General features: G+C 53.1%; 2 protein-coding genes across 4 annotated transcripts; one reads left to right on the forward strand and one right to left on the reverse strand.

Annotated features, from left to right (window-relative positions):
• Positions 1-45: 45 nt before the first annotated feature.
• On the reverse strand, positions 46-22,106 carry ZMAT5 (zinc finger matrin-type 5). Of its 3 annotated transcripts, none has more exons than XM_010951309.3 (6): positions 21,968-22,106; positions 11,011-11,127; positions 7,834-7,896; positions 6,471-6,551; positions 5,158-5,269; positions 46-448 (listed from the first exon to the last, which is right to left on the reverse strand). In XM_010951309.3, the coding sequence occupies exons 2-6, from the start codon at positions 11,042-11,044 to the stop codon at positions 319-321; spliced, it is 420 nt and encodes a 139-aa protein (XP_010949611.1). In that variant the 5' UTR covers positions 11,045-11,127; positions 21,968-22,106; the 3' UTR covers positions 46-318. The 3 variants fall into 3 exon arrangements, with proteins under 3 accessions (XP_010949611.1, XP_010949609.1, XP_074212885.1); XM_010951307.3 differs by having other exon boundaries at positions 10,994-11,127; XM_074356784.1 differs by lacking the exons at positions 46-448; positions 21,968-22,106 and adding exons at positions 4,038-4,336; positions 13,263-13,447 and having other exon boundaries at positions 10,994-11,127.
• A 250-nt stretch (positions 22,107-22,356) lies between these two features.
• On the forward strand, positions 22,357-24,350 carry UQCR10 (ubiquinol-cytochrome c reductase, complex III subunit X). Its single transcript, XM_010951310.2, has 2 exons — positions 22,357-22,547; positions 24,085-24,350. Exons 1-2 carry the CDS (start codon positions 22,398-22,400, stop codon positions 24,127-24,129), a joined length of 195 nt encoding a protein of 64 aa, XP_010949612.2. The 5' UTR covers positions 22,357-22,397; the 3' UTR covers positions 24,130-24,350.
• Positions 24,351-25,911: the final 1,561 nt, after the last annotated feature.

The raw sequence follows: 25,911 nt of genomic DNA on the forward strand, positions 1-25,911 counted from the left end.
GGAGCTGAGGGTGCCAGACAAGGGGGAAGAGCGGCCACACCACCGTTGTGACAGACTTTCTTTATAAGCATCTGGAAGGAAGTCTTCTCAAGATGCCCAGGAAGGAAGGAGGGTGGAGGAGAGGGAGGGGGCAGAGCCAGGACCAGGGCTGCACCTGGATAGGAGGGGCTTTTAGGCCCCAGAGAGGCCAGGCGAGTCTGAGTCAATGATTTCAGATGCTCCATGGGGCACAGCAGGAGGGGGGCCTCGGTGTCCCCAGTACAAGCCCTTGTTTTTACTGTGGCTGACTTGAGAGCTGACCAGGCAGGGATGAGGGGCTCAGCCCCACTGGACACTGGGCTGCAGGGGCCACCCTCCTGGTGGGGGTGCCCGCAGGGATGGAGGCAGCTCCTGGACTGGTGGCCAGCCCACAGGGTACTGGAAGACAGTGGCTCTGATGGGTTCTGCCCTAGAGAGAAAGAGGACAGAGAATTCAAGTGGGGCACAGCCCAGGCCCTGGCTGGGACACCCCCACCTCAGCTTACCCTCCTCACCACTCCAGCTGTGGGGAGGGTCAGCTGCCTGTATAACCTTCCTTGAAGGCAGAGCCTCAAAAACATGCAGACCGTTTGAGCCAGCCATCTCACCTCTAGGAATGAGCCCAAGGAGATAGTGGGGTTGTGGGCAGAGACTGAGCTTTAAGAAATGGAAATAACCTTAGTGTCCACCTATGGGGGACTGATTAAATATATATGCACGTTGACAGCAGAGAATGCTATGCAGCCCGCGAAAGATTAAGGCAGACTTATATGCACTGATGAGGAAAGATGTCATGATGTTCTGTGTGAATAAGGAGAAAAAGCAGCTTATAAAATAATGTATATAGCATGATACTATTTTTGTTGAAAGATATATAACATATATAAATGCATAAAAAACTTGGAAGACACAGCAAATGTTAACAGTGGTTCTGAGTGGTGCAATTAAGAGTGATTTTTTTTTACTTCTTTATACTTTTCAAGAAAAGTTTTACAAGCACACAAGCCTTTGAAATCAGAAAAAAAATACTGTCTAAATTTTTAAAAGCCTCATTTCTCATGCTACTCACCCTCCTTCCCCTTAAGGTCCACCAACCCTGGGACTACCTCCTGGGAACCCAGTGCCCAGCCTGGGGTGGCCCTGTCCTAAAGGAGCCCACTGAGGCAAGAGGCGACCTCCCCCCATAACTGCCCCACATTCTGATCCTTCTGGACATGACCCCCACTCAGGCTGCTGATCCAGGGCTGCACTGCCCCTCAGGCTACGGAGGGAGTGTTTTGAACTGAGCTGGGAGCTCATGTCTCCCCTATGGGCCTGGAGCTCTCAGAGAGAGGCCAGGGGATGGGGTGGCATCCATCTGCTCCCTCAGTACCCGGGAGGCCACCCAGTGAATGTCTGCTGATGACAAACAGCAACGCTGTGTGCTCTTACCGCCTGGGTGCTACTCTGGGCCAGACACCATGGCCTTGAGAAACCTCAAGAATCCTCAAGTGAACCCCATTTTATAAATGAGGCCACTGAGGTGCGTGGAGTCAGTCCTGTGCCCAAGTGACAAGTCTGGGACAGGGATGATGCACTTCGGCTCGTGAGCTCCCCTGCCCAGCCCCAGGCCCAGCTTTCAGTGAAGGCGAGGCCCTGGCAGCCTGCAGCAGGCTCAGGGGCCCAGTGGCCAGCCCTCTGCAGGAAAAGCATATCCCAGGCCCTTGGTGGCAGGTCTGAAGAGGCTAAGCCCTCCTAGGCGGAGGTGGGGGGCTGCCTGGCTGCGCTCAGCCGACCTGCCCCTCTCGGGGCCTGACCCGCTGTAGGAGCCTCAGCGAGGGCTTCAGGGAGCCCCGGGCACAGCCTCTGGGGCCTCCTGTTGTGTAAGGACAGGGAAATCCCTGCCCTACTGCTAGCTGCCTGCTGTAGAGCACAGAAAGCAGCTCCCAGCATGATTTATGGCACCAGGGAGATTTCATAAACTCCACCAGCCGCAGAGAAGGGTGGGAGTGGGGGAGGCTCTGCAGTTGCTGGAAGGGAGAGCCTCGGCTGCCAGCCAAGCCCAGGCTCCCTGTGGGGCTGGGGTGACCACAATTCTCCGCAGAGAGGGTGTGACTGGGGAGTCCCTTCCCGTGAGCCTCAGATCCTTCCTCTAGAAGATGGAGCAGATTCCTGGGCAGCTGAGGCCTCCTGCCAGGAGAAGGGCCCATTCCCTGGGCCTCACACCCCTGGGGCCCCCGAGCCCCTGGAGCATGCCCCTCCAGCCCACACAGAGCAGACGGGGACACTGAGGTGCACAGGACTCTGCTCTGGCTCCTCCTGTGGCCTGTCTGCCCCGTCACAGGGGCAGGAGCCGCTCTCCCTTGCTTTTCCCAGCAATTGTCCTCATTAGAAGGAAAGAGTCTTAGGGAGGCGCCTGGGCCAGGACAGTAGCGCTGGCCCAGAGAGGGGTGCAAAGGCAGGGCGGATTAAGAGGGATAAGGTCACAATCTGAAGAGCCAACAACGGATGAGGACGGGCACCGGCCCCGCCGGGGATTAGTCAGCTTGTCTGAGGCCGGCCCCTCCCTCCCGCCACCGTCCGCTCCTGGCAGGTGCCTCGGGGTCAGTCTGCTGAGGGGGTGGCAGGATGTGCCAGGCTGGGGCCTCACAGAGCCTCCATCTCTCCTTTTACAAGGAGGGTTGGCCCGGCTCACCTTGACGGTTCTGCTCAGGCTGGGAGGTTGGAACCTTCAGGTCTGGGTGGCCCCAGGTGGGCCAGGCAACCATCTGTACCCTGTGCCCCAAGGGGAGGAAACAGAGAGGAAGAGGGGCCACCAGACTGGTCCCCACAAGGGGCCCTTGGCGCTAACACTCAGGAATAGTTCTCCAGGCTGGGACCCTGCTCCCCAAATGCTCTCTCATGCAGTCAACGTGTCCTGGGCCTGTGCCAGGCTGAATGACAACACTGTGAGCTCAGGGCCACGAGGGGGCCGTCTGGGGGTGGAAAAGGAGATGTCTTAGCTAAAGCTTAAAGGATGAGTCTGACTTTGCCAGGCAGAGGGTGGGGACAGTTCCAAGCAGAGGAAACAGCACGCACAAGGTGCCCTGAAATCAGACATGCCCAGCACATCTAAGAAGCTGCCCAGAATCCAGCGGGATTGACACAGAGGCCAGATGGGAGAAGAGAGAAGGTGACCCTTACTGGCCCGAGAGGCGGCAGGGAGGTTCCCCGGGCCCAGGGAGCTCCCTGGAGGTGGAGGAAGCCCAGGAGGGTTTAAGCAGGGGCCGGGGCCAGGAAGTGTTTAGAAGCTGGTTGGGGCTGGGGTGTAGAGCATGGGCTGGAGGAGCAGAGGGGATGCAGGGGACCAGGAGGGGCTGCCGTGCCATCTAGGAGAGCCAGGGTGGGTGAAGGGAACAGAGACCTGCCTTGAGGGTAGGAGCCTCGGGGAACAGAGGGAGGCAGCCTGCTGAATCCTGCTGAATCCACTGACCCCCGACCCTGCAGAGTAGGGACCAGGGATTCAGGGGCAGAGCCCAAAGCCTGTGGGTTGCAGGGTGTCTTTTTTCATGAGACCAGCCTGAAGGGAGAGGGCTGAGGAAGAACAAGGCAGTGAAGGCAAAAGCAATAATAAATGGTCCCCTCCCTTCCCACAACCTCTTCTTCTCAAGGCTGGACTGGCCTGCTCTGCCCAGAGAGTAATTCATTTTGGCTCCAAGCCCTCAGGAGGCAGGTGGACAGGTGCAAAGGCACAGAGAACAAATGGAAAAGCAGGTCCCCTGGAAGGGGCCAGGTTGGGTGGCCAGAGGGAGAGAAGCTCAGGGACAGGGTTCAGACTCCCTAGGGTTTAGAGTGGTCCCCAGTTGCAGGCTCTATTCCAGAAACAGTCCCTGCCATCCCAGCAGCCGGCTACCGCCACCACCACGGCAGACTCCCCGCTGGACAGGACCTCAGCCAGCCCCAGACATGGATCCCTGGACCAGTCCCAAGGGGGATGCCCACACGACCAAGATCAAACTGCATCAGACAGGATCAGAAGGAATGGACATCACCCTCCAACATATGAGGAATGACTGTACTATATATATTTTCAAGGTTGGGGGACAACTGGGCACAGATTTAAAACAAAGGTAAAAACAATCACAGTTAATTTTAAAATCGCTTAACAAGCTCTCTTCACTGGCACACGGAGAAGGCAAGAAGCTTAGCTCTCATCTCCTGGCAGAGCCTCAAGGGAAGAGCTCATCCCATAGACTGACCAAGCAGGTTCCCGCAGCCCTGGCCAGGCTACAGTCTCATGAGACACACCCGACAGATCATCGGGTCCGAAGCTCCAGTGCAGGACAGGAAAGGAGGCAGCCTGGTGCGGAACAACTTTACCAATTTGGGTAGTTCTCGAGCACATCCTTTAGCCCTTTTCCTCCCCACTCTCTCTTTCAAGACATGGTGGAAGAGCCCAGACAACCTGGCTTTGGTCTTGGCTGTGACCTTGAAGAGGAGGACCTGGGACAGCACGCAGCACACACCTGAGGGCTCCTGACCCAAGGTGCTCCCCATACAAGGGCTGAAAGGCACCTGGTCTACTTCCCAGCATCCTGAGTGTTGGGCCCAGGCAGTAGCTGGGCCAGCCCCATCCCAGTCCCTTCCTCAAGGAGGCAGAGGGACAATGATAATGAGCCAGTCACACCTCTGTGCAACCCCAGCTCTGCCTGCTCTTAGCTCTTAACCCCGGACACATCCTATGAGCCTCACTTCCCCTTCTGCAGGGTCAGGGCAACCATGCCTACCTGGCAGGGCTCTAGACAGCACGGTGACTGGCTTACTGGGGCCTCAGTAACCATAGTTAGGCCCTCTGTCTGGCAGTGGACTTGGTGTGTGGAGTCAAGCTGGCTCGGCCACCTGCCCCTGCTTCAGCCAGTACAGACTCCCACAAGGGAGGAGCCACTAAGGCAGAGGGGTGAGGCCGGGCAAAGGAACCTTCAAGCGAGTGCCCTGCGGCCTCTGACCAGGGCCTGGAGATCCAAGAGTCCCTGACGTGGCCCCCACCTGGGGAGCTCTGTAGGGGTGTCCGTGCCTGGCCCCTGGGAAATTTGTGGAGACTGCTCAGCTTCAGGCCAGGGCAAGCTGGCTGGGGTCTTGGTCCCAGAGGGCACGGGAGGGGGGGACCCCCAGTGCCTGTACCTGCTGCTCGGGGCCGAGCTCAGCCGCTTGGCTCTCTTCTCCAGCCAATCCTCCAGACGGCCCTCGGGGAGCTCGGTGACGTCAAGTGGCCACTCCCTGGCCCTCCTCTCCTCTGCGGGGATAGGGAGACAGAAGCAAGTGAGGGGCATACTCACTCCTACGTGAACCCCACCCTCTCACAAAGCACCGGAGGCCTCCTTGGGGAAGGAGCAGAGCCCCTGGCCTGGCCCCACCCTGAAGCCAACTTCCCAGGCCTGCCCCTTAGAGCCTCACTCTGCTTCCTCATCAAGTGGAGACAAAACACTGGCTGCCTCCCACAATGTTTGCAGGTGGACACAGGATAATGTGTGTTGAGCGCCTGGTCCTCAGGAGGGGTCCAAACCAGGGGTCAGGGAGGCAGTGGCGGCTGCAGAAAAGGGCAAAGCCTGAGCTCTCCCCACCACAGGCCAACGGTTCTGAGACCACAGCTGTTTGAAGAGGTGGAGACCTGGCTGCTGCCAGGACTAGCTGGCCTGGCCCACGCAGCCTCACTTTCGCCCTGGTAAAGCTCCTAGAAACCTGAGTTTGTGCCAGGGCTGCCAGTACACTGCCATCAGCTCCCCAGGGCAGGGCACTGCCCACAGGGTCTGACTGGTCAGAGGGGAGCAAGGCCCACCGGGGGATGAGGGCAGAGGCCAGGCCGCCCCAGGCCCTCACTGGCTGCCTGATGGCCCCAAGGCCCTGCAGACAGAGGGAGGAGTGAGCAGCCACACTCGCTGGGGGCTCACGTGAGGCTTGGTGTCTCCATCTGTTCAGTAGGGGCTGCTTGAGAAGATCGATAAAGACCATCTAAGTGGGAATTTCCTTTTCTGTAACTGGATCAGTGAGAAGTGAATTTCCCAGAGGCAGACATGCCAGTTTCCAAGGGAAGCTGAACTTGCTTCTTGGAGTCACAGGCTTGAGAATCCCAAGGGCAGGGAAGGCACTCTCTTCATCCCCTGGTCCCCAGAGCACACCAGGGGACCTTCCAGGGACTCAGCAGGGGCTCCATATATGTTGCCTGACTGTGGAAGGGGAGGGCAGGTGGGCGCACATGAATGAATGCCAGGCTGGCAGCCATGCATGTTACTTTAAACCTAGCTGGGGACGTGGATGGGAGCTCCCTGGCTCCTTCTCCACTCATGCTTGGGGTGGTCTGAAGGCAGTTCCTGACACCCCGGGCAGCTCTCGGCCTACCCCATGTGGCAGCTATGAAAGAGGGGGACATAGGGAGACACAAGACAGCATCCCCCAGCACCCACCCCCGCCCAGACCAGGGTCCCACTGAAACTCACCCTCCACCTGGATACTCAGCTCCTGCAGGTCTTGCTCTGACATGTGGGAAAATCTGCAGTTGGAGCCAAAGTCACACTGGCCTGCAACCAGAGGACAGAGTTACTGGCTGCCTGGGAACAGCTCCCACCATGGGCTGAGGGGCACCATGAGGAGGGGCCATTGTCTGGTCTACCATGGCCAGCCCGCCACCCTCCCCTGGCAGCACACCAGAGCCCACTGAAGCTTTTCATGGTCGACTTGCACAAGCCTCTGCGGGCTTGTCTCTTGTCACCTCCCCCTACCCCAGTCCCCAGCCCCGGCAAACTACCGGTGGGTCCCTGAAAGGGTCCTGCTTCCTTGTGCCCTCCGCCTGGTGTCCCTGCCCGTGGGGCGTGCACAAGCAGTTGGACTGCTCCCCAGGAAGGCTTTGATGGCAGCTTTGTCAAGGAGGTACCCAAGTCCAGGTGGCTTTCCACATCTCAACTGGGGAGACCAACATGTGTCTCAAAATAACAGGAGACTGGAGGTGTCCTAAGGCAGCCTCACCTACCAGTGGTGTGTTCACACCCAGGTGGAGACCGTGGGGAACAGCAGCCCCTGAGCTGCAGGCCTGGTGCCCATCCAGGGGGCAGCACTGTCTCCTGAGGGGAGCACGGCCATTCACCCCGCTTTCCTAGGCCAACAGCAGTACCTCTCCCCAGTGCTAAGCTCCCTTACATACTACAATGTTAAGGACTTTCCTCTTTCCCCTTTGCCTTGGCTGCTAGGAAACTCAGGGCCAAACCCTTAGCAAGTACACAGGCCCTCAAGGCAAGCATGGAAGAGACTAATCATTCTCCTGGCTTTGTCTTATTTTCCCTACCCTTATTTTCATTCATTTGGTTCCTTCACCTACTGAGGTAGTCTCTTCGAACCACATGCATCTTTATTAGCTGAGTACTGAGCAGTGAATGAAATCAACACCCAGCATCCTTTGTTCTAATTTAGAACCTTCTCAGCATTGTCGGACCTGTTACTGTCTTCAGTCCTGCTGGCTGGGAGGGAGGGCACAGTGGAGGTCAGGCTCCCAGGCTAACTTAATCAGCCAGTCTATTACACCCGTCAATGTCTCCTGGATTTACTTGCAATTTCCCTGAGCTGGCTTGTTCTGGGTGAGCCGATAAAATCACATTCTAGGTCTGCAGAGCTGAGGACCAAGCCCCAGAAGTCCTAAGACACAACTCCTGGGATGGTCTTCGTTAACTATGTCAAGTCACCTGACGCACCAAGGCCACAGAGCGGGCTCGGGGCAGAGGCTGCGGGGAGAGGCTGTACAGAGGTCCACGCGGACCAGACTGGGCATGTTGGCCCCTGGGGGGAGCTGATCTGAGCAGAACACTTTACCTGTCAGTAGAAATTTCCTGCAGGGACGCTTGTTCTGCTCATCCAGCAAGATGGCAGCTGCATCTAGGGGGAGAGAGGGGCTGGGTTCAGACTTCAGATGCACACAGGCACTTCCCATCACCGAGATCAGGGAGGGAGTGTAAGAGCGGACAGCACAGGTGGGGATGCCAGGCAGAGGGATCCCAGCTTCAGGCGACCTCAGCCCCACCCACCCCACCACCCACACCAGCCACAGGTAAGGACCAGGTTTTAGGTTAGAGACCCTCAACTTTGCACAGTGGATCACCTGGGGAGTTTTTTTTAAAGTCCTGGTACCAGAAGACTTCTCTGTCCTGTCTTTGCAGCTTCCTGCGAATCTATAATTATTTCAAAGTAAAAAGCTGAGAAGCCCATTAGTAAACCCTTGGCCCAGGCATTGCTCCACTCCTCAAACCAGCCACCCCTGACAGGACTTCCCGGCAACATTTCTGGACATTAATCTTGACTCTGGTTTCCTCTGATTTTTCCTACTATTATTTTCATCATGTAAGTATGGTCTAAATTTTGTTTGCTTCTTGGTGGGCAAGGAATCAATCAGTCAAAATATGTGAGTGAGACACGTGAGGAAGTCTGGACTCAGGCTCGGATGGCTCCCTGGAGGAGGGAGAGGCCAGGCCTGGGCTGCACATGTTCCCTGTTCGTCCTTTTGGCCTTTTCTAGAGGCTGCTGGGGTAAAGCAAAGACCACGGGCTTCCGAGTCCAGGCACACAGGACCACAGACACGCTACTTCATCTCTCCAAATCTCAGCTTCTCCCCCATGTAAAACAGGAGGACAAGTCTCACCTGGTAGGGCTGCTATGAACATTTAATAAGACAGCGGATGGAGAGCGCTTGGCACAGGAGGCCAGCGGTTCCCCACCTGACAGCATGTTAGATCTGTCGGGAAACTGGGGCTGGGAGTGGCCTCGGCACCAAGTTCCCCGGGGTGATGCTGACATGCAGCCAGGTTAAGAGCCTCTGAAGCGGACGCTCAACAAACAGTAGTGGTTCTATTCCATTTCCTCCTCATGAACCTGCCATACACAGTAACACCCCATTTGCAGATGGGAAAACTGAGGTTCAAGCAGGGAAAAGGGGCACACGGTCAGGAAGTGACAGTGCCAGGTGTGAAGCCTGGCCTTTGAGCCTCAAGCCCCCGCCTCTTGCTGTGCGGTTGCTGAATTCCTGGTGGCTGGTGAGCAGCTGACTCCGATGGAGGTGCCTCGCTTCCTCAGGGCAGGGCAGCTGGGATCAGGAGTTAGTTATCAGAGGACTCCCATGGCGGCCTGCAGGAGCGTAGGGAGCAGCCCATCTGTCAGCTCTGGGCTTGTTGGACTCAGCCCACCCAGCTGGTGCCAGGGGCCTTCCCTGGGGAAGTGGGCTGGTAGAGGGCAGGTGACATTGCTCAGGGCCCCCTGGGGTAGGGCAGCTAAAACTGGAAGTGGGGCTGAGTCTGAGTCTTCGACAAGGGGCCCTGGTGGGGTGACTCAGTGTGGGAGAGGAGTTCCAGGCTGCCCAGGACCTGGCTGGCAGCTCTCAACCCCAGCCACGTGGCAGAATTACTAGGCAGCTCTTAAAGCACACAGAGCCCGAGCCCATCTTCCTCCAATTCTGTTTTAATTCCTCTGAGGGGAGGGCATGAGAACCGTCAAAAGCCCCTCAGTGACTCTGAAGGGCTCCCAGGGTTGGGGGCCCCTGGCCCAGGCCCTGCACGAAGGAGGCGTGCTCCTCACCCAGTGTTCAAGGCTCCTTGGGATCTGACCCTATTGGTCCTTCTCGATTCAGCTCCCAAAATTAACAGCTGCCCTGCTGCCCTGGGTTTGTTTGCTCATTCATTGAGACCTTCACCTAACAAACATTTACTGAGCATGTCCTGTGTGCCAGGCACCACTCCAGCACAGGGATTTAGTGGAGAACAGGTCAGACCCGGTCCTTCCTTCCACTCCAACAGTCACACTAATCCAAGTGGATATAAACAGGGTGAACAGCCAGCGCGCAGCCAGCTGACCTGACCTGGCTTGGGGGTCAGACAGGGCATCCCGGAGGACTCTGGAGGTGGGGAGGGCATGCCTGCAGAGGGGACAGTACTTGCAGTGGCCAGTGTGGCTGGAGCTTGGAGGGAAAGGTCAGCAGGGCATGGAGGCCTGGGCAGGACAGGAGTTCCACCCAGAACACACTGTTGTAACTGGGTGTGAGGTCACTTAGGGGAGGGGCCCTGTCTTATTCATCTTTAGTCTTCAGAGCATCCCTGGGAACCAAGGACATGCTAAGTGCTCACACAGTGCTGGCTGAATGTAAGAGCCCATGAGATAAAAGGCCTGAGGCCAATCCTTCTGTGGACCTGTAGGCATCGTTCCTACTTTTGTCACCTCCCTGGGAGATGGGAACTGTTGTTACAGCTGTTTTACACATGAAAGAATTAGGGCTACGGTCTTGGTGAGTGACACCCTGGAACTGACATCAGGCAGCCAGCCTGGCCCATGCTGACCTGTCCTGACCAAAGTAGTTGTGTCATCAGCCTGAGAGGGAAGGGACTGTTCCAAGGCCATGACGCCAGGAGCAGAGAGGGTATTAAGTTCTAGCCCAGGCTGGGGTGCCATGTGCCCCTCCAGAGTCTGGGCTGTGCGGTTGTTTAGGTGAGCTGAGAGACCTGATGAGCTTCTCAGGGAAGTGGAAAGAGCTCATGTGCCAGCCTGGGGAACCCAGTTGCACCCACTCTAAGAAGCCTTTCCCAGAAGCAGCTCGGTTACTGGACAGTCAGTCATTCAACAGCCTCGTATGCACCCCTCCATTCAGGCAGCTGTCGGCCATTGCTGTCAAATGTAGCTCTGGTCATATGGGCAGCTGCCTACAGCCCTTCAAAGGCCAGCTTTGGCCCCTACCATCCATCCATCTCCACTCCCTCCGGCCACACCCTCTCTCTCCTGCTCCAAGAGCAGCTGGTGCTTTGCGCTCTGCCCAGAATGGTGCACTGGCTTTTTCCTACCTTTCAGCCCTGGGCTCAAATGTCAGCTCTGAGGAGAGCAGTCCTCCTGGCCATGTCCCCAGAGCCTGGCAAGGAGTCTGAGAACAGAGCCGTCAGTTGGGATGGCTGGGGAAAGGAGCTCCGTCAGCCCGGCCACGGGGCCAGCAAGCACCCACCTCGGAACATGTCGTACCAGAGCTTCTTGGCCTTGAGGTGCTGTAGCCCATTCAGGTGCTTCTTGCGGTTGTGGAGGTTGTCCTGGAAGGAGCGGTCACAGTAGTCGCAGAAGTAACGCTTCCCCATGGCCGCCCTGGGAAGTCACAGAGCACCAGGTCACGCCACCACCAAAGCCCGCGGCACCCCAGCAGCCTGAGCATGCCAAAGGCCAGGCCTGCGCCGTGCGAGAAAAGGTGCTACTTGCCCCACCACCTCCCTTACAGCCCACAGCAGCTCGTGATGAACTACATGGGCCGATGCTTACGGCCTGAGAGGCCTCATTCTAGAGGGATCTTTTAATAGCTCTGATGCCCAGCTGCTACCCCAGGCCAGTGAAAGCAGAACCATGGTGGGTGGGGCCTGGGCATCAGCAGGTCTGAATGTTCCTCAGGGAGTTCCTGGATGAAGCCAGGCTGAAGAACCACCCCCTTAGCCCTTTGAGACAGCCCCCACCCCACCACACCCCGATTTCCTCTCCTCTTCTCTCCACACTGACTGGCCACACGGGCTTCCTCTCAGCTCCTCACACACACCAGGCACACACCCACCTCCTGGCGTTGGCACCTGCTGGTCCCTCTGCCAGGATGCCTCCCCCGGATCCCTGCCACGCTTGCTCACTTGACCCTTTGGATCTTTGCTCAAGTACTATCTTCTCGGTAATCTCCCGTGACCACTTGATTTAAAACCGCAGAGCCCTCTACTTGGCTTTCCCCATTCTCTGCTTCCTTTTTATCACCTTTGAAGTAGTCAGTTACTTGTTATGTTTATTATATTTTTCCTCTGACGGGAATATAAATCCATGTGGACTGGGATATTTTTGTTTTGTTTATCGCTGAAGCCGCAGCAACCCAAAGTGGTGCACGGTACAGTCAGCAACCAAATATTTGTTGAATAAATGAATTAATTCCCGTTTCCTTATGGGACAACTGAGGTTCAGAGAGAAGAAGTGATTTGCCCAAGGTCACCCAGCTGGTAAGCAGAAGGTAGACTCAGGTGCCTTAAAATCCCGCTGCTCATGTCCTCTCTTCCACAGCCAGCTCAAGGCTTAGAGAAGGCAGAGGACTCAGGCAGAAAGCACACAGCTTCCCAAGGAGATCAGCTAACACTCAGGGGCAGTCACAGGGGGAAATGAGAATGTCTCAGGGTCGTAAGGCCCTTAAGATCCCTCAGTCAAGGTGACCACAGCTGCCACCCCTGACCCAGGAGATCTGAAGCCATGGGCAGATGGCAATTCTATGACTCATGGCCAGTCCTTGGGTCCCCCTGTTTGGTGTCACAAGACCAGAGGACAAATGGGTCCACTTGCGGCCACCAAGTAGGATCTTCAAAGGGTAAGCCCACAACAGCCCCTCACCTTTCAGGTCCTATAGTCTGACCCCTCACTTCCCAAAGCAGGTTGCTGCAGCCCAGAAGAGGAAAGAGACTTCCCCAAGGTCACAAGGCAGCAGCCCAGGCTAGTGGCAAAACCCCCAAATGCCCAGTATCTGGCAAATAAAGTTACAGCTGAGACCTGACCCACAGGGCAGATGGCTGGGGGAACGTGTCTCGGGAAGAGAAGAATGGGGGAGAGGCACAGACAAGCAAGCCACCTGGACAGTCCAGGCAGCTGGGCGAGCTGATGGAGAAAGCGCTCCTGCGGCAGACGGGGACAGCAGCCATTAAGTCAAGGGCTGTAATGGGACCTGGAACAGACAGTCATTCAAAATGAAAACGTATAAATCTCTCTCCTCCCATTACTGCTGAGAAACCACAGCCCAGACACATGGACTTGATATATTAAATTTGGCAGTTCTAATACACCCCGTCTTGCCAATAAACTTATAGGAATTGGATTGAAATTGTAAGAGATGAACATTTAACGGCCGAGCGCTTAACCAAGCCATTCACGAAGCCTGAAGCTCAGAGGACCTGCTGGCTTTGGAGAGGAACAGGGAGGGGAGGGGCAGTGGGAGGGGCGTCCCTCCGGGAGACTGAGACGAACAGCAGCTCTGCGGCAGGCTTGGCTGGACAAAACGACTGGGACAAAGGCACTGGGAAGCCAGCTGTGTGACCTCAGGCCTCTGCTTTCATTATAGGAATATGGGATGGGGGGTCTGACTGGTTGGCTGATTGCTCAGGGAGCAGTACACAAAAGTTTGCTAATCCAAACGTATTATTAACAAAAGAGCACCAACAACACAAATGACACTACTGATGTCTGGCGTTGAGCAAGGGCTCAATAAATGTTACCTAACATTGGGATCCACTGAGCACCGACCAGATGCTGGCACTGGGCTACATGATTTGTAATGCATTATCTCATTCAATCCTCAGGAAAGCCTGTGAGGAGGTTTCAGATGAGGACATTGAGGCTCCAAGAAGTGTAGTGACTTAGCCAAGGTCACACAGCTGGAAAGCAGCCGAGCTGGGCTCAGAATCCAGGCAGGATGGCTCTAAAGCCCACATTCCTCGTCACTTATGAACATCTCCTGCTAACAAAGCAAAATGATGACAGCTTTCCTTTATTAATCACTCACTACACCCCCGGGACCATGTGGTCCCTACAAACCCCAAGAGGTATGTATGTATTATAATCCCACTTACGAATGAGGAAACTGAGGCTCAGAGAGGTGCTGTGAGGTGCCCCAGATTACACATCCAGGAAGGAAAGCAGGTCTCTCCATGCCTGGGGCTCAGGTCTGCTGGGAAAGCCTCCCACCAACCCACCAGGAAATGAAGCTCACATGCCCCTCCCTCAACCTCCCAGCAACACTGGTTCAAATGATGAGCCTGGGTGCTGGGCTGTGTGTCCGTGAGCATGTGTGTTTGGGTAACCCCTCTCTCTCACATACAAACCATGGAGGGCAAATTAGCCTCAGCTGAGGGCCACAGTGGCAGCGCCACCCACCCACACCTCCTTCTGCCCACCCTAGCCACCCCTCATCCGGCAGAGGGCAAGTGCCCAGCCGTCTAGGACGGGTCCACGGACCTTGAGTTCTAGTCCCAGCCCTGCCAACTGAGGCTGTGGCTCTGTCACCTGCCCTCTCTAGGCCTCAGTTTCCCTATGTGTGAAGCAGGAGGCAGGCAGCTAGACCAGGTGACTTCTAAGAGCCTCTTGAGACCATCCGGGTTTAAATTCAGGTACCACCACTTTCTAATTCGCAGAGCCTGGCCTATAGGAGGCCCTCAAAAAATATCGGCTGTCATCACCATCATTACTGTTGGCCCCCGAAAAGCCTGTATGTCAGAAAACGAAGGCGCAGAACAAGGAACAGGATGTCAGTGCCCAAGTGATCTCCGTGGTCAGCTGGTCCGTTACTGAGGAGGAAAGTGAGGCCAGGAGAGGGCAAGTGAGCTGCCCGAAGTACACAGCACAAGGCAGAGGTGGGATCAGAGCCTCAGCCCCGGGGCAGCCTGAGACCCTTGCCCACGCAGCAGCTCTGCAGAGCCCCCACGGCTGGGAGTGGTGTCAGAGGAGCAGAGCAGCTTCCAAGGGACCCACACTTCCCCACTTCACAGGCCTGACCCCACTGGGGCAGAGGCCCTGTTCCTGGGCAGGAGCTGTCCTTCAGCAAGGTGACCTCACCTAGGCATTGCCCAGGCGTGAACTTCTAGGGCTTCTGACCCAACTCCCTCCTGCTCCACTGCCTTGGCACACATCAGGAAGAAGTGCGGCTGCAGAATCCTCTGGACAGATACGCTGGGCCAGACACACAACTTGGCAGGTGGAGTGTATTTCGCTCTGCCTCACCTCTCAGCCAGGTGTCCTTGCACAAGGCACAACCTGCACCACCGCACTTGGCAGCTCTGAGTGGGAGGTCACGGAAGAGGGATGGGGACAGCTGGACGTCTCTATGACACCCAGACACCAGCATGGGTGCTGACTAAGCTGGCCCTCTCTGCCATGATTCATCCTCACCCTCTGGGGCTGGCGCACTCAGCAGTGTGTGAACGAGGCCCCGTCCGGAACACAGAACTCCCTCACCGGGAACACAGGCGGTGCCACCCACCCACTCCCAGAGACCAGGTCCATGGCTGCAAGAGCATCTGCTGGCTCCCTGGAGCCTTGCCAGGTGACAGGGTGGCTTCTCATGGCCAAGGGGTAGAGGGCGAGGCTGGTGGGACCACTTCCTGGGGTCACACAGCACTGGGTTCAAATTCCAGCTCTGCCACCTCTCAGCTGGGTGACCTCTGGAAAGTTATTTCATCCCCAAGTCTGTCCTTAGCTATAAAACAGGGACCCCCCCCCACCTCTGTGAACTTCCCATGGCAGAGAATGGCGGCTGTTACTGCTGTGACCATGACCCTCCAGGAGGCTCCCTCCTCCCCCGACACCCCGCCGTGAGCACATCCTGACCTCCTGATGTAAAATTGAGACCAAAGTCACAGCGTGTACACTTCTGCCCCGCTTACCACCTGCTCAGTTTTCCATAGCTCTCCTCCCACACTGGTCTACTGTCATAGGGGCCTGCTCCCCACAGCTGTCTGTCCGTCCCACTGCTGCACCTAGAGCAGAGGCTCACATACACAACTGCTGTCGGAATGAGGGGCGGAGGGCTGCAGAACTAGGGGCCTCCCACCCTCTGCTCGCCGACAGCTCCCAGGCCCTCTTCTCTACAAGCTGAATCTGGGGACGAGGATAAGGATGAGGAGGACAGAGAAGAGAGACATCTAAGGGCCCAAGGCAGGTCTCTCACTGCCACCCCCACCCTCCCTGCAGGGCTTCTGTCCACAGCAGAGCCCCACCCCACTGACTTAAACCACACCTGTCTATCCCTGCACCTGACTGCAGGCCTCTGGGCTCACAGGAAAGATTACAAGTTGAGACTCTGTGTAGTGGAAGAGGGAAGAAAAGAGAATGGGGGGTGGGGTGGGAGGAGGGCAGACGGCTTCGGATTTGATTCCTGGGTGCCAGGCACCTGGCTGTCATTCACAGAACCTCTGAGTAGATATTAAGGCGTTCATTTCCCAGATGAGGAAGTAGGTTCAGAAATACCCCTAATTTGCTCAAAGGCCTGGCCAGGAGAGACAGCGATAAGGACAGTCCCTCAACAACCTGAGTGCTGGGGGGCCCTCACCACGATGCTGCGACGCGCCGTGCCCAGGCATGCCGGAGCCAGCACCCACACTGGGGTCTGGCAGCCCCAGGGCCCGCCCCTTCCCTGCCCCACCGCTCCACCGTGAGGCTGGTGGGAGGCAGACATTTGTGCTTCATCGATATTCTTGGTCCCTTTCATCGCCAGCATCTCAGGTCCAGAGCTGGCTTTGGCACAAGGCTAAAATAAGCCAACAGCTCAGCCGCAGCCGGGGGCTGGGAGGCACACTGTAATTATCCAGGACTTGTGCTCACCACATGCCGCCCTCAAGCTCACCTGTCATTTCTTCTAATTACGGCTCCGCCAGACCCCAGGTAAACAGCAAACCTCAGCCAGAGGACGGCTTTACTGCTTGCCAACCAGGAGCACGGCAGCCCGCCACATATGCCCGCTGTCTGGAGTCGATGGCATCAAAACTGTCCCACACGGGTGGCCTGCAGACTGCCCCCTCAGGACCCAGTCCCAACAGAAGTGCCAAGAAGACCCAGATGTCTTCCCTGATGGGAGCCCCAATATGTCAAGGGTCTCCCTCAGATGCCCTGGCCTTTTGTAGCAACCACATGGCTTTCTCATCCTGACCTCCTTCCTATGATAACCTCTTGGAGGAAAGTGGATCATCTTATTTCAGCAATAGGAGGCAGTGGGGACCCCACCCACAGCAATTTCTAACTCAGCAGGTCTGGGGCAGGACTAGGATCTAAGGAGGCCCTGATGCAGAGTCCACAGAAATGCTGGTCTAATACATAGATGATGGACTGAGGAACAGAGAAGGAGAGAGTTTGCCCAGAATCATGCAGACCACCTGCACCAACCTGTACTCTAACCACTCAACCAGGTCTGAACCCCAACCCTGCCACTTTCGGGCTGTGAAATTCTCAGCCAACTACCTATCCTTTGAGCCTCATCTGGAAGACAGGGGTAATGATACTATTTCTCAAGAGTACTAGGAGGATTAAGTCATGCGTGGTAGGTGCTTAGCCAGGGCTGCTCAACACACATCTGTGGACGTGACAGCCAGCCTCTGTGCCGCCCAATGAGCCCACGTCCCGGTGTCTGCACTTTGTGTTGTCCCCTCTCAAACTCTGTGTGACCAAGAGGAGGGAGCAGAGGGGATGATATGTCACTTCCAAGATTAGGTTATATGGCAATGTGGCTTCCATTCTGGTGTCTTCCTTTCTCTGATCACTGGCTCTGGGAGGAGCCGGCTACCTTACTGTGAGCAGTCCTGCAGAGAGGCCCACATGGGAAGGAACTGACACTTTCTGCTGATAGCCATGTGAACAAGCTTGGAGGCTGACCCTCCAGCTCCAGTCAGGCCTTCAGAGGAGAGCAGCCCTGGCTGACAGGTTGACTGTAATCTTGTGAGAGACCCTTAGCCAGAACCACCCAGCTAAACCACTCCCAAATTTCTGATCCTCAGAAACCTATGAGATAATGTTTGTTGTGTTAAGTCCCTAAGTTTTAGGGTAATTTGTTATGCAGCAATAGCTAATGAATACAGCGAAATAAATGAATGGAAAAACCAAATCACTTTACAACTTGTGATGGCCACAGGTACAAAGTGCCCCAGAACCTAAAACGTCCTGAGTAAAGTCAAAGGAGGGCACCCCTTCAACTCATACTCACACCCCTAAAGTTCCATGGTTCCCTCTGCAGTCATTCATTCACCAGCCAAACATGCACTGAGCACTTCCTCTCTGCCAAACTACGATTCATAGCTCAGGACGCAGAGTCCCTGCTCTCACAAGAAGGTGCACTGAATATATGCTGGGGGCGGCCAACAGATGCGTCCCCAGAGGCAGTCATGGGTAACAAGCTCTGTGCCAAGTAGGGGCACCTGTATCCAATAGGCACTTACTCCAAGGAAATGATCAGAGATAATCTCAAAGATCTAGGTACCAAGGTGATCACTGCAATGTAGCTTCTCCGGAAACCAAACTCTAAATGTCCAATAGTAAAAAGAACTGACAGTTATCCATTGCTCACCACGTGCCAGGCAGGCTGCTCAGCGTCCCATGTACGGTGGAGGCAGGGGTTCACTGATGATGCACAAAGCCTATTTCCTCATCTTACTCTAAAAGTAACTTTGGGTAGCGGGAGCCCACGACTGGCAAGGAACCAGAGTAGGGGGTGAGCCACATCTATTCAGTGGAGTACTGCACAGCCACTAAAAATCAAGTCAAAGGAGTACATCAACTATACTACAATTTTAAAAAATCAGTCAAAGGGAACAATTCCCTACATGGAAAAAATGTTCACTCCATAATATAAATGAAAAATGGCTCACTGTCACAATGGTGTGCACATGACTCCACTTTTTTAAGGAGAAAGAACCTCCTGCCCCAACACACACACACACACACACACACACACAGAGAGAGAGAGAGAGACTGGAGCAGACACAAAATATTTACTGTGGTTACGTCTGGAGAATAAATTATGATGTGCGGGATTTTCTTTTTTCATTTTTTTGTTTTTCTGTTTTTCTAGGTTTCTACATTTAGCGTGTGTAGTTTTAAATTTTTCCCAAAAAATTCCCTTCAAAAAAAGTAGGAAATGGTGGGGGAGGGTATAGCTCAGTGGTAGAGTGCATGCTTAGCATGCAGAGGTCCTGGGTTCAATCCCCAGTACCTCCATTAAAATAAATAAATCAGTAATTTTTAAAAAGTGGGAAATCTGTCAGGCAGGGATAAATCCTATTCCTTCTCCCTCAGGAGGCTGCCATGGATGGTTCCAGTGACCTGGTTCACCTGGATGAACCAGCTAGGCGTGGTGCTGAAAGGGATCCAGTGTAAACATTTTCCTGGGTTCCCGGCTGAAGGCTGAGAGCATGTGCCCTGATTCCATGCAGACGTGGCTCAGAGAAGGTTGGCTGAACTCAAATCAGACGTGGCTCAGAGAAGGTTGGCTGAACTCAAATCTGGGCTCAGGAGCTGTAGGCTGGAGACACAGTTTCTCAACAGATAGAGGTCCCAGGAGGCCAGAGTTTCCAAATAGGAAGGTAAAAATAGCCTGAAGGAGGCGACTCAGAACCACCTCTACCTTTCCCTTCTCCCTACCTTCCCCCTCAAGTTTGGGCTCCAAATACCGTGTGACCTTCTGTCACCACTGTCACTGCTGCCCAACTCAGGTCTCAGCCCTTCACATGTGGACGAGTCTTAGTCTCCCCTACCCTGGGCAGCATCAGATCAACCCTCTGAAAACAATTCTTTACAATTTTTCATTGCTCCTGGTGAGGAGTTTCTTAAAAATGAAGTCTCCTGAACCAGAGCCTCCAGAATTCTGACTCAGCAGATCTGGAGAGGGGCCCAGAAATTTGCATTTTAATCAATGAGTCTAGCACCCCCTAGTAGGTACCCCCTGAGAAATAAAAGCCTGGAGAACTGAGCTCCACTGCTCATCAACCTCTCCATCCTCTGCATCCTAAAGGCAGCCTCTGCTGAAGGCGGTCACTGTGCGTAGACAGAGCCCCCAGGTTCGTGTCCCAGTCAGAAATCAGTCAGAACATGAACAAACTCAGTGCTCTGAAATGGTAACTGCACCTTGACTGAAATGCTAAGTACAACTCATTAGAGTGGATAAAACTGTCTTCTTACTGGCTAAGTGTCTTGTCACAGTCCATGAAAGCTTAGAACTGAAAACAGAGTTAAGTAGAGTAAATCAAAATCATTGTATTAATGTTCCTGTCCTAAGTTTATTAATAAGGAGTATACTTGGTATTGAAAAAATCACACTGAAGAGAATTTGACACATTGAGTATATGACAGGAAAGCATTGTGATCTCAATTTTAAGTTAAAATATGCAGAGAACTGATAAAATATGTCAGTAAGTGATATTAGACTTGCTATTTTAAGTTGAGAGGTTAGCAAATGGTTGGAAACACTGGCTGCATAAAATGGGGTGCTATAAAACCTAGTAAGGGTGCCTCATACCCTAATTTCTTGTCAGAGATGGATCCTGTATTTTTTGGATCCCCAGACTGAGAACAAGTGATATAAGGAGAATTTAACTAAGTCTGTTAAGAGTATTGAACTGTTTATAAGAACTCAAAATTCACCACATTTGTAAGTTTAATTTATTAGACTTTCTAGTAACTATTTAAGTATTCTGGGGAAATTGTGCTTGTTAGGGTATGTATCTGAAGTACTTAAAAAGAAAATCAAATATATTAAATTTTTAAGTGGAATTAAATGTGTAGGGGATTGTAGATAGGGCTGAAAGTTTAAAGGAATTTAGTTTTGTTCAACTTGAGTTCAAACATTAATCAAAGGGAAAGCTAAGGTCATGTTTCTTATTTTTCTACATTTATGTGTAGAATAACAATTTCTAAGTAGAAATGGATGGCTTAAAGAACATTAGATTTTTTTTTAAATTGTTGCTCCAAAATTAACTAAAAAGGCAAAGATAAAACCAAATAAAACAAGTCACACCTTAATTCCCTGTGGTCTTCCCTTTTCATCCCACCTAAATTAATTCCTCCCTCCTCTGAACTTCCCATCAGCCAAATTTGTTGTTAGGAAGACATTAGTATTCTTCCCAAGAAGCTTCACAAGTTCTTGCCCCAAGGGGCTCCCAGGATACTTTGCAAATAAAAAATAACCCCAGTAAGCATAACTCATCCTGGATTTAGAGCATTTCACATTTTTTTCTCCCAACCTCCTAACCAAGCATTACTGTTGCTTTTACAAGTGAGAGGCAGATCCAGGCCTCAAATCCAGTCTCTGGTTTTCAATGCCACACCTATGCCAATGGCTTGTATTTCTGGCTCAGACCTCTCCTCTGAACTCCAGATCCAAATCTCCATTTGCCTCTGGACATGTCCACTGATGCCTAAGGGGCAGCTCAAACTTAACGTGGCCAAACAGAGCTGAAGATCATCCCACTGATTTTAAATGGGTGAGGTCAAAACTCACATGTCATCCTGGATTCGTCTTTCCTGTACACCCTGCATGCATCTGTCAGCCTGTTTTGTCTGTCCTACCTCCCAAAATACATCCCAAATCTGATCACTACTCTAATCCGCACCCTAATCTAAATTATCATTCTGCCTCAACTGACCCACCACAGTAACTCTCTTCAGTCTGTTCACCAGGGAGCAGCCAGAAATGATGACATTAGAATGTAAATTTAAATTACCTCATGTCACATCACAGCTGAAAACCCTGCGGTGTCAGGAAAAAAAAAAAAAAAAAGACTCTTTTCCATGGGTTACAAGGCCAGATATGAGCTGACCTGAGAATACTTCACACTCCACACAATACTTTTCCCTTGAAACACCCCAGGACTGCAGCAGCCTCATGGCCTTTGCACCAACGTTTTCCTGTTTGAATGAGTTATTATTATCCATCCAGGTTTAGGGTTAAGTGTCACCCTGGGACACCCTGGCTAAAATATTACCACCACTACTTCCTCCCCAATCAACCTGTCTTCTGCTTTTCAAAACATTGCTGCACCTCCCTGTCTGCCAACACACAGCAGAATGAGCGCTCCATGAGAGCAGGCCTTGTTCACCGCTGGGTCCCCCGCGCATGGCCCAGAGGCGCTCAGAAACGTTGGCTAAACAGGCTTAGTACTCCAAAGTCCTTCCTATTTCTATTCCCAAGAAGAAACGAGTGGGTTCTAAGTCTCCCATCTTCCAAACCAGGGTTGTCAGCTGCGAAACCCAGGGATATGGGGAACAGGAAGCATGGGCAGAACAGCCCCTGCCCGTGAGGCCGAGCAGAGGGGTCCAGCCCTCAGGACTCGACTTTTGCCACCGGCTCCAACTGTAGACCTGGACCTGGGGCTGACAGAGGACACAGGAGCGACAAGCCTGGGACCAGGCACCCCTCCCCACGACGTCCCGCCAAAGAAGGTACCTGGCTCCTCGGGGCCCGACGGCTCCGAGCTCCTCCTCCTGCGCCCTCGCGCCGCGAACTGCTTGCTGGGATTCGTAGTCCTTCCTTAGGTATTGATCCGCTCGTCCCAGAAACCTTTGCGAATCAAAGCGCCGGAGGAGGTGGAGGAAGCGCGAGGGCTTCTGGGTGTTGTAGTTTAACAGTTAATCAGCAAGAAATGATTAAGGAGAAAAATTGGGTAATACATTTTATCGAACTATTTTGGCTGCCATGATCTGAATTTTAGGAGACTTTAATCCCGCTCAAAGCCATCAGTTACCTCCACGGTTTAAAACGACGAGCAAGAGATTCAGAACTACAAATCCCATAAAGTGCTCCAGGTCGAAGACCTTCTGAGAGAAAGGTCGGTCGCGGCGCAGGCGCGGTGGCGCTAGTTCTGCAGCGGACAAACATGGCGGCCCCGACGTTGACTGCGAGGTTGTACTCCCTGCTGTTCCGCAGAACGTCTACCTTCGCCCTCACCATCGCCGTGGGCGCCCTGTTCTTCGAGCGCGCCTTCGATCAAGGCGCGGACGCGATCTACGAACACATCAACCAGGGGGTGAGGGCCTGGGCCATCCCTGACCTTGGGCCCCTCTGAGGGGTGACAGTGGGAGTGGAGGTGGGGCGGGACTCAATCTACCTTTACGAGGATGGGGGTAAACCCTGGGCGTCTTCTGTCTGTAGGCTGCTGTCTGTCGGTTTTGCCTGGTGTGAACTCTAAAACGTTAAACGAGGTCAATAGATCTCATTTTGCAGGGGGTGTAAGTATTACTGCCTCCCACCTCACATACCCACGTGTCCATTTGCAGAAACGAAAAACTAAAGTCTAGTGAGGGCAAAGGACTTGTTAGGGCCATACCACCAGGAGGTCAATGGCAAGCCAGGGCTGTACCCCGGCCCCCCTGTCTCGTCTGAGGGTTTCAGGGGCAGATTTGTGCGGGCAACTGTCGCGAAAAGAACATTTTAGACAGTGGCCTGCCTTTTTGTATAGCACTTTTTGCCTCCAAAGTCTTCCCTTGCTGGCAGCGTGGTATAAATAGTGGTTAACAGTAGGAGAAGGTATGAAATCGGAGAGCCCTGGATGGGGACACTGGACTTTATCACTTAATAACTGTGGCATTAAGTTGGGCAAGTTTCTTAATCTCTCTGAACTTCACTTTTATCTGTGATATGAATATGATAATAATATTAACTATCTCAGGAAGTTATTGTGAGGATTATAAGAGATGCAGGCAAGGTTCCACAGTACCTGGTAGGTGGTGCCACTCAAAAAGTAGCATTTGTTACATTCCTCAAGAGGAAGTGGAACCATAGAATAGAGAATAATGACACCTTTTAGAGTCCCTGTGTGCCAGGCACTGTGCTAGATGCTCTGCATGCTTTATATCATTAATTTGTGGCTCATAGTGGGGAAAGTCATGGACGGATAAGCCCTGTTCCACCACTCACTCCGTTTTTAATTTGAAGCTGTCTGGCCCTACAGCCCAGGCAGGCTTCATCCACTGATGTACTCCTTGTGGCCAGGACAGCTTTCTGCCGTCACGAAAGTGCTGCCACTGTTCCATTTGCAAGCAGTTCCTCTGGTCATTTCCAGTGTGTGGGGAAGGCATCTCCGTACGTTGTCATAACCCATCCATCTTCTGTGCTTTGAGGGATGAGAATCCAGCTGGTTTCTGACCCAAGGACCATGGGTCTGAGGAAATTTTAAAAATGGCTCAATGTGAAGTATTTGGTGACCATGCACTTAGGACCTCTTGAGTAATACCTGTGAGTTGAAGAAATGAGACATTTTCCAGCCTCTGTTCCTTAATAATTGTGTGCTTTGGGGCAGGTCCCTCAACCTCCCTACCTCAGTTTCCTGTAAAGTGGAGATCATGCCTTCCCACTGACTTCCCACAGTGATTGAGAGCATCAGAGCATTCTGTAAATGTTAGGAATATACATCAGGCCTGGTACGGCTTCCAGTTTGCCCACTGCAAACCGTCAGGACACGGTACATGCTTCTCTCAGGCTTGTTTTAGAGACCAGGGCAGTGGGACTAGTTGTAAAATAGGAGAGGCAAAACTGAGTTTGTGGCTCTTCTCTTTAAAATGCAGAAGCTGTGGAAACACATCAAGCACAAGTATGAGAACAAGGAGTAGTTCCTACGAGGCCCCCATCCAGGCCAGAAGGACCGGGGCCACCAACCCACTGTTTGCCCAGAGCCAGGGCCTCAGCTAGAGGATGATGTCCACGTCACTCTCCACGGACCACCTTCAGCGGCTGGCAGGAAATGGCTTCACCTGATAGACTCTTTAACTTCTGCTGTGTTTGAAGTATGTTTACCCAGAGTCATCAGCAAATAAATGTAAATTGTCCTTGAGGCCTGCTTCTGCATTGGGTGCTTTTTAACTACCTGATCTTCACTTACCAGTTATTTGACACCACTTCAAAGGCCTCTGCAAACATCCGAAGGGCAGAATCCATTATTTTGGGTTTCCCATTAACTTCCAGAGAATTCTAGTTTTCAAACCATGAACTAGAGTTGGAGATGTTATCTTCAGCTTGGCTTCTAAACTGGTAATTCCATTCTTAGTCACGCAGAGGGACACTAACTGGCTTGGCCGCAGGGAAGCACTGTGGACCCAACTGGGGAGCAAACTGTGGCCTGAGGGTTTAGTCTCCATTCTGCCTTTAACCTGCTGAGTATCTTTGGGTACCTGGACTTTGGAAAACGTGCACCGTGACTGGGAGCAGTCGTGGAGAGCACCAGGGTGTGCTGAGCAGGAGCAGAGCAGCTCTGTTTGGTCACTGACCTGGGAAGATGAGCAACTTACCTGCCCCCCAACTTTCACCTGGAGCCTGGCATGATTTGGCCAGAGCTGGATCATCGTCTGGCAACTAATGGGGCTAGAAGAGGCAGGTCGGTGAACCCAGGCAGGGACAGGAGAGACCCTAGGAATTGCCCACTTTGTCCTACCTGAGGCGTATCTTGATCAAGTCAAGGCCTAGAGAAATTATGACCTGCCAAAGGTAGCACAGCTCTGGGGGCCAAATCAAAACTTGAACAAAAGTAGAGGTTATTCTAAGACTTCTAAGAATGATTTCAGCATCACATAGAGGATAACTCAGGGTTGAAGAGTGCCACTTACATTGCCCTTTTCCCAGCCATTTGAGGGCATGGTGCTGGTGAAAAACTATAAAGCAGGGAACGTTCTCAAAGAGTTACCCTGTGTTATTCTCGAGTACCTGATGACGAGCTCAGGGCAGCAGGCTTAGAAGTGCTTAGCTGATCACCTGCCTCAGGTGGGGCACAGTCTGACTCAGCCCAACCAACAAGCCTGTTCCTAAGCCATTCTGTGTTAAGGTGTCCCATTGTTTGTCATCAGCATTTCTGGGCTTTGAGGTTGTGTCTGTGTGTTTCCTTTCAATAAGAGCCGAACATTAAAGTAACAATAAACCCTGTTTTTCTTATTTTATGGGATTGAGTAGTGTCCACCCAGAACCTCAGGATGACCTATTTGGAAATAGGGTCATGGTAGATGTAATTAGTTACATTAAGATGAGGTCATAATGGATTGGGGTGGGCACTAAATCCAGTGACTGGTGTTTTGTAAGAAGGCCATGTGAAGAGAGAGACAGACAAAAGAGTTGAGCTTTCACAGGCCAAGGAGTGCCAGAGATTGCCAGCAACCTCCAGAAGCAAGGAAAGGGGCAAGGAAGGATTCTTTGCTTAATTCTTCAGAGGGACTGTGCCCCTGCTGAAACCTTGATTTTAGAATTCTATCCTCTAGAACTGGGAGAGAATAGATGTCTGTTGTTTTCAGCCACTTGGTTTGTGGTAATCTGTTCTGGTGGCCCTAGGAAGCATATACGCCCATCGTATTGGCCACGCTAAAGAATGACATACCCTACCTTGTCAAGGATGTGGAAAAATGGCACCG

The sequence above is a fragment of the Camelus bactrianus genome, chromosome 32, assembly GCF_048773025.1.
Source record: "Camelus bactrianus isolate YW-2024 breed Bactrian camel chromosome 32, ASM4877302v1, whole genome shotgun sequence".
In the NCBI taxonomy this organism is placed as follows: Eukaryota; Metazoa; Chordata; class Mammalia; order Artiodactyla; family Camelidae; genus Camelus; species Camelus bactrianus.

Bases quoted from the DNA above. Each gene is read 5' to 3' on its own strand.
- ZMAT5 (XM_074356784.1), bottom strand. From the start codon at position 13,327: ATGCATTACAAATCATGTAGCCCAGTGCCAGCATCTGGTCGGTGCTCA. The intron at 7,897-10,993 runs GTGGGTGCTTGC...CTCTCCCCCTAG, and splicing joins CTGGTACGACATGTTCCGAG to ATGCAGCTGCCATCTTGCTG. The intron at 5,270-6,470 runs GTGAGTTTCAGT...CTATCCCCGCAG, and splicing joins GCTGAGTATCCAGGTGGAGG to AGGAGAGGAGGGCCAGGGAG.
- UQCR10 (XM_010951310.2), top strand. From the start codon at position 22,398: ATGGCGGCCCCGACGTTGACTGCGAGGTTGTACTCCCTGCTGTTCCGC. The intron at 22,548-24,084 runs GTGAGGGCCTGG...TTTAAAATGCAG, and splicing joins ACGAACACATCAACCAGGGG to AAGCTGTGGAAACACATCAA.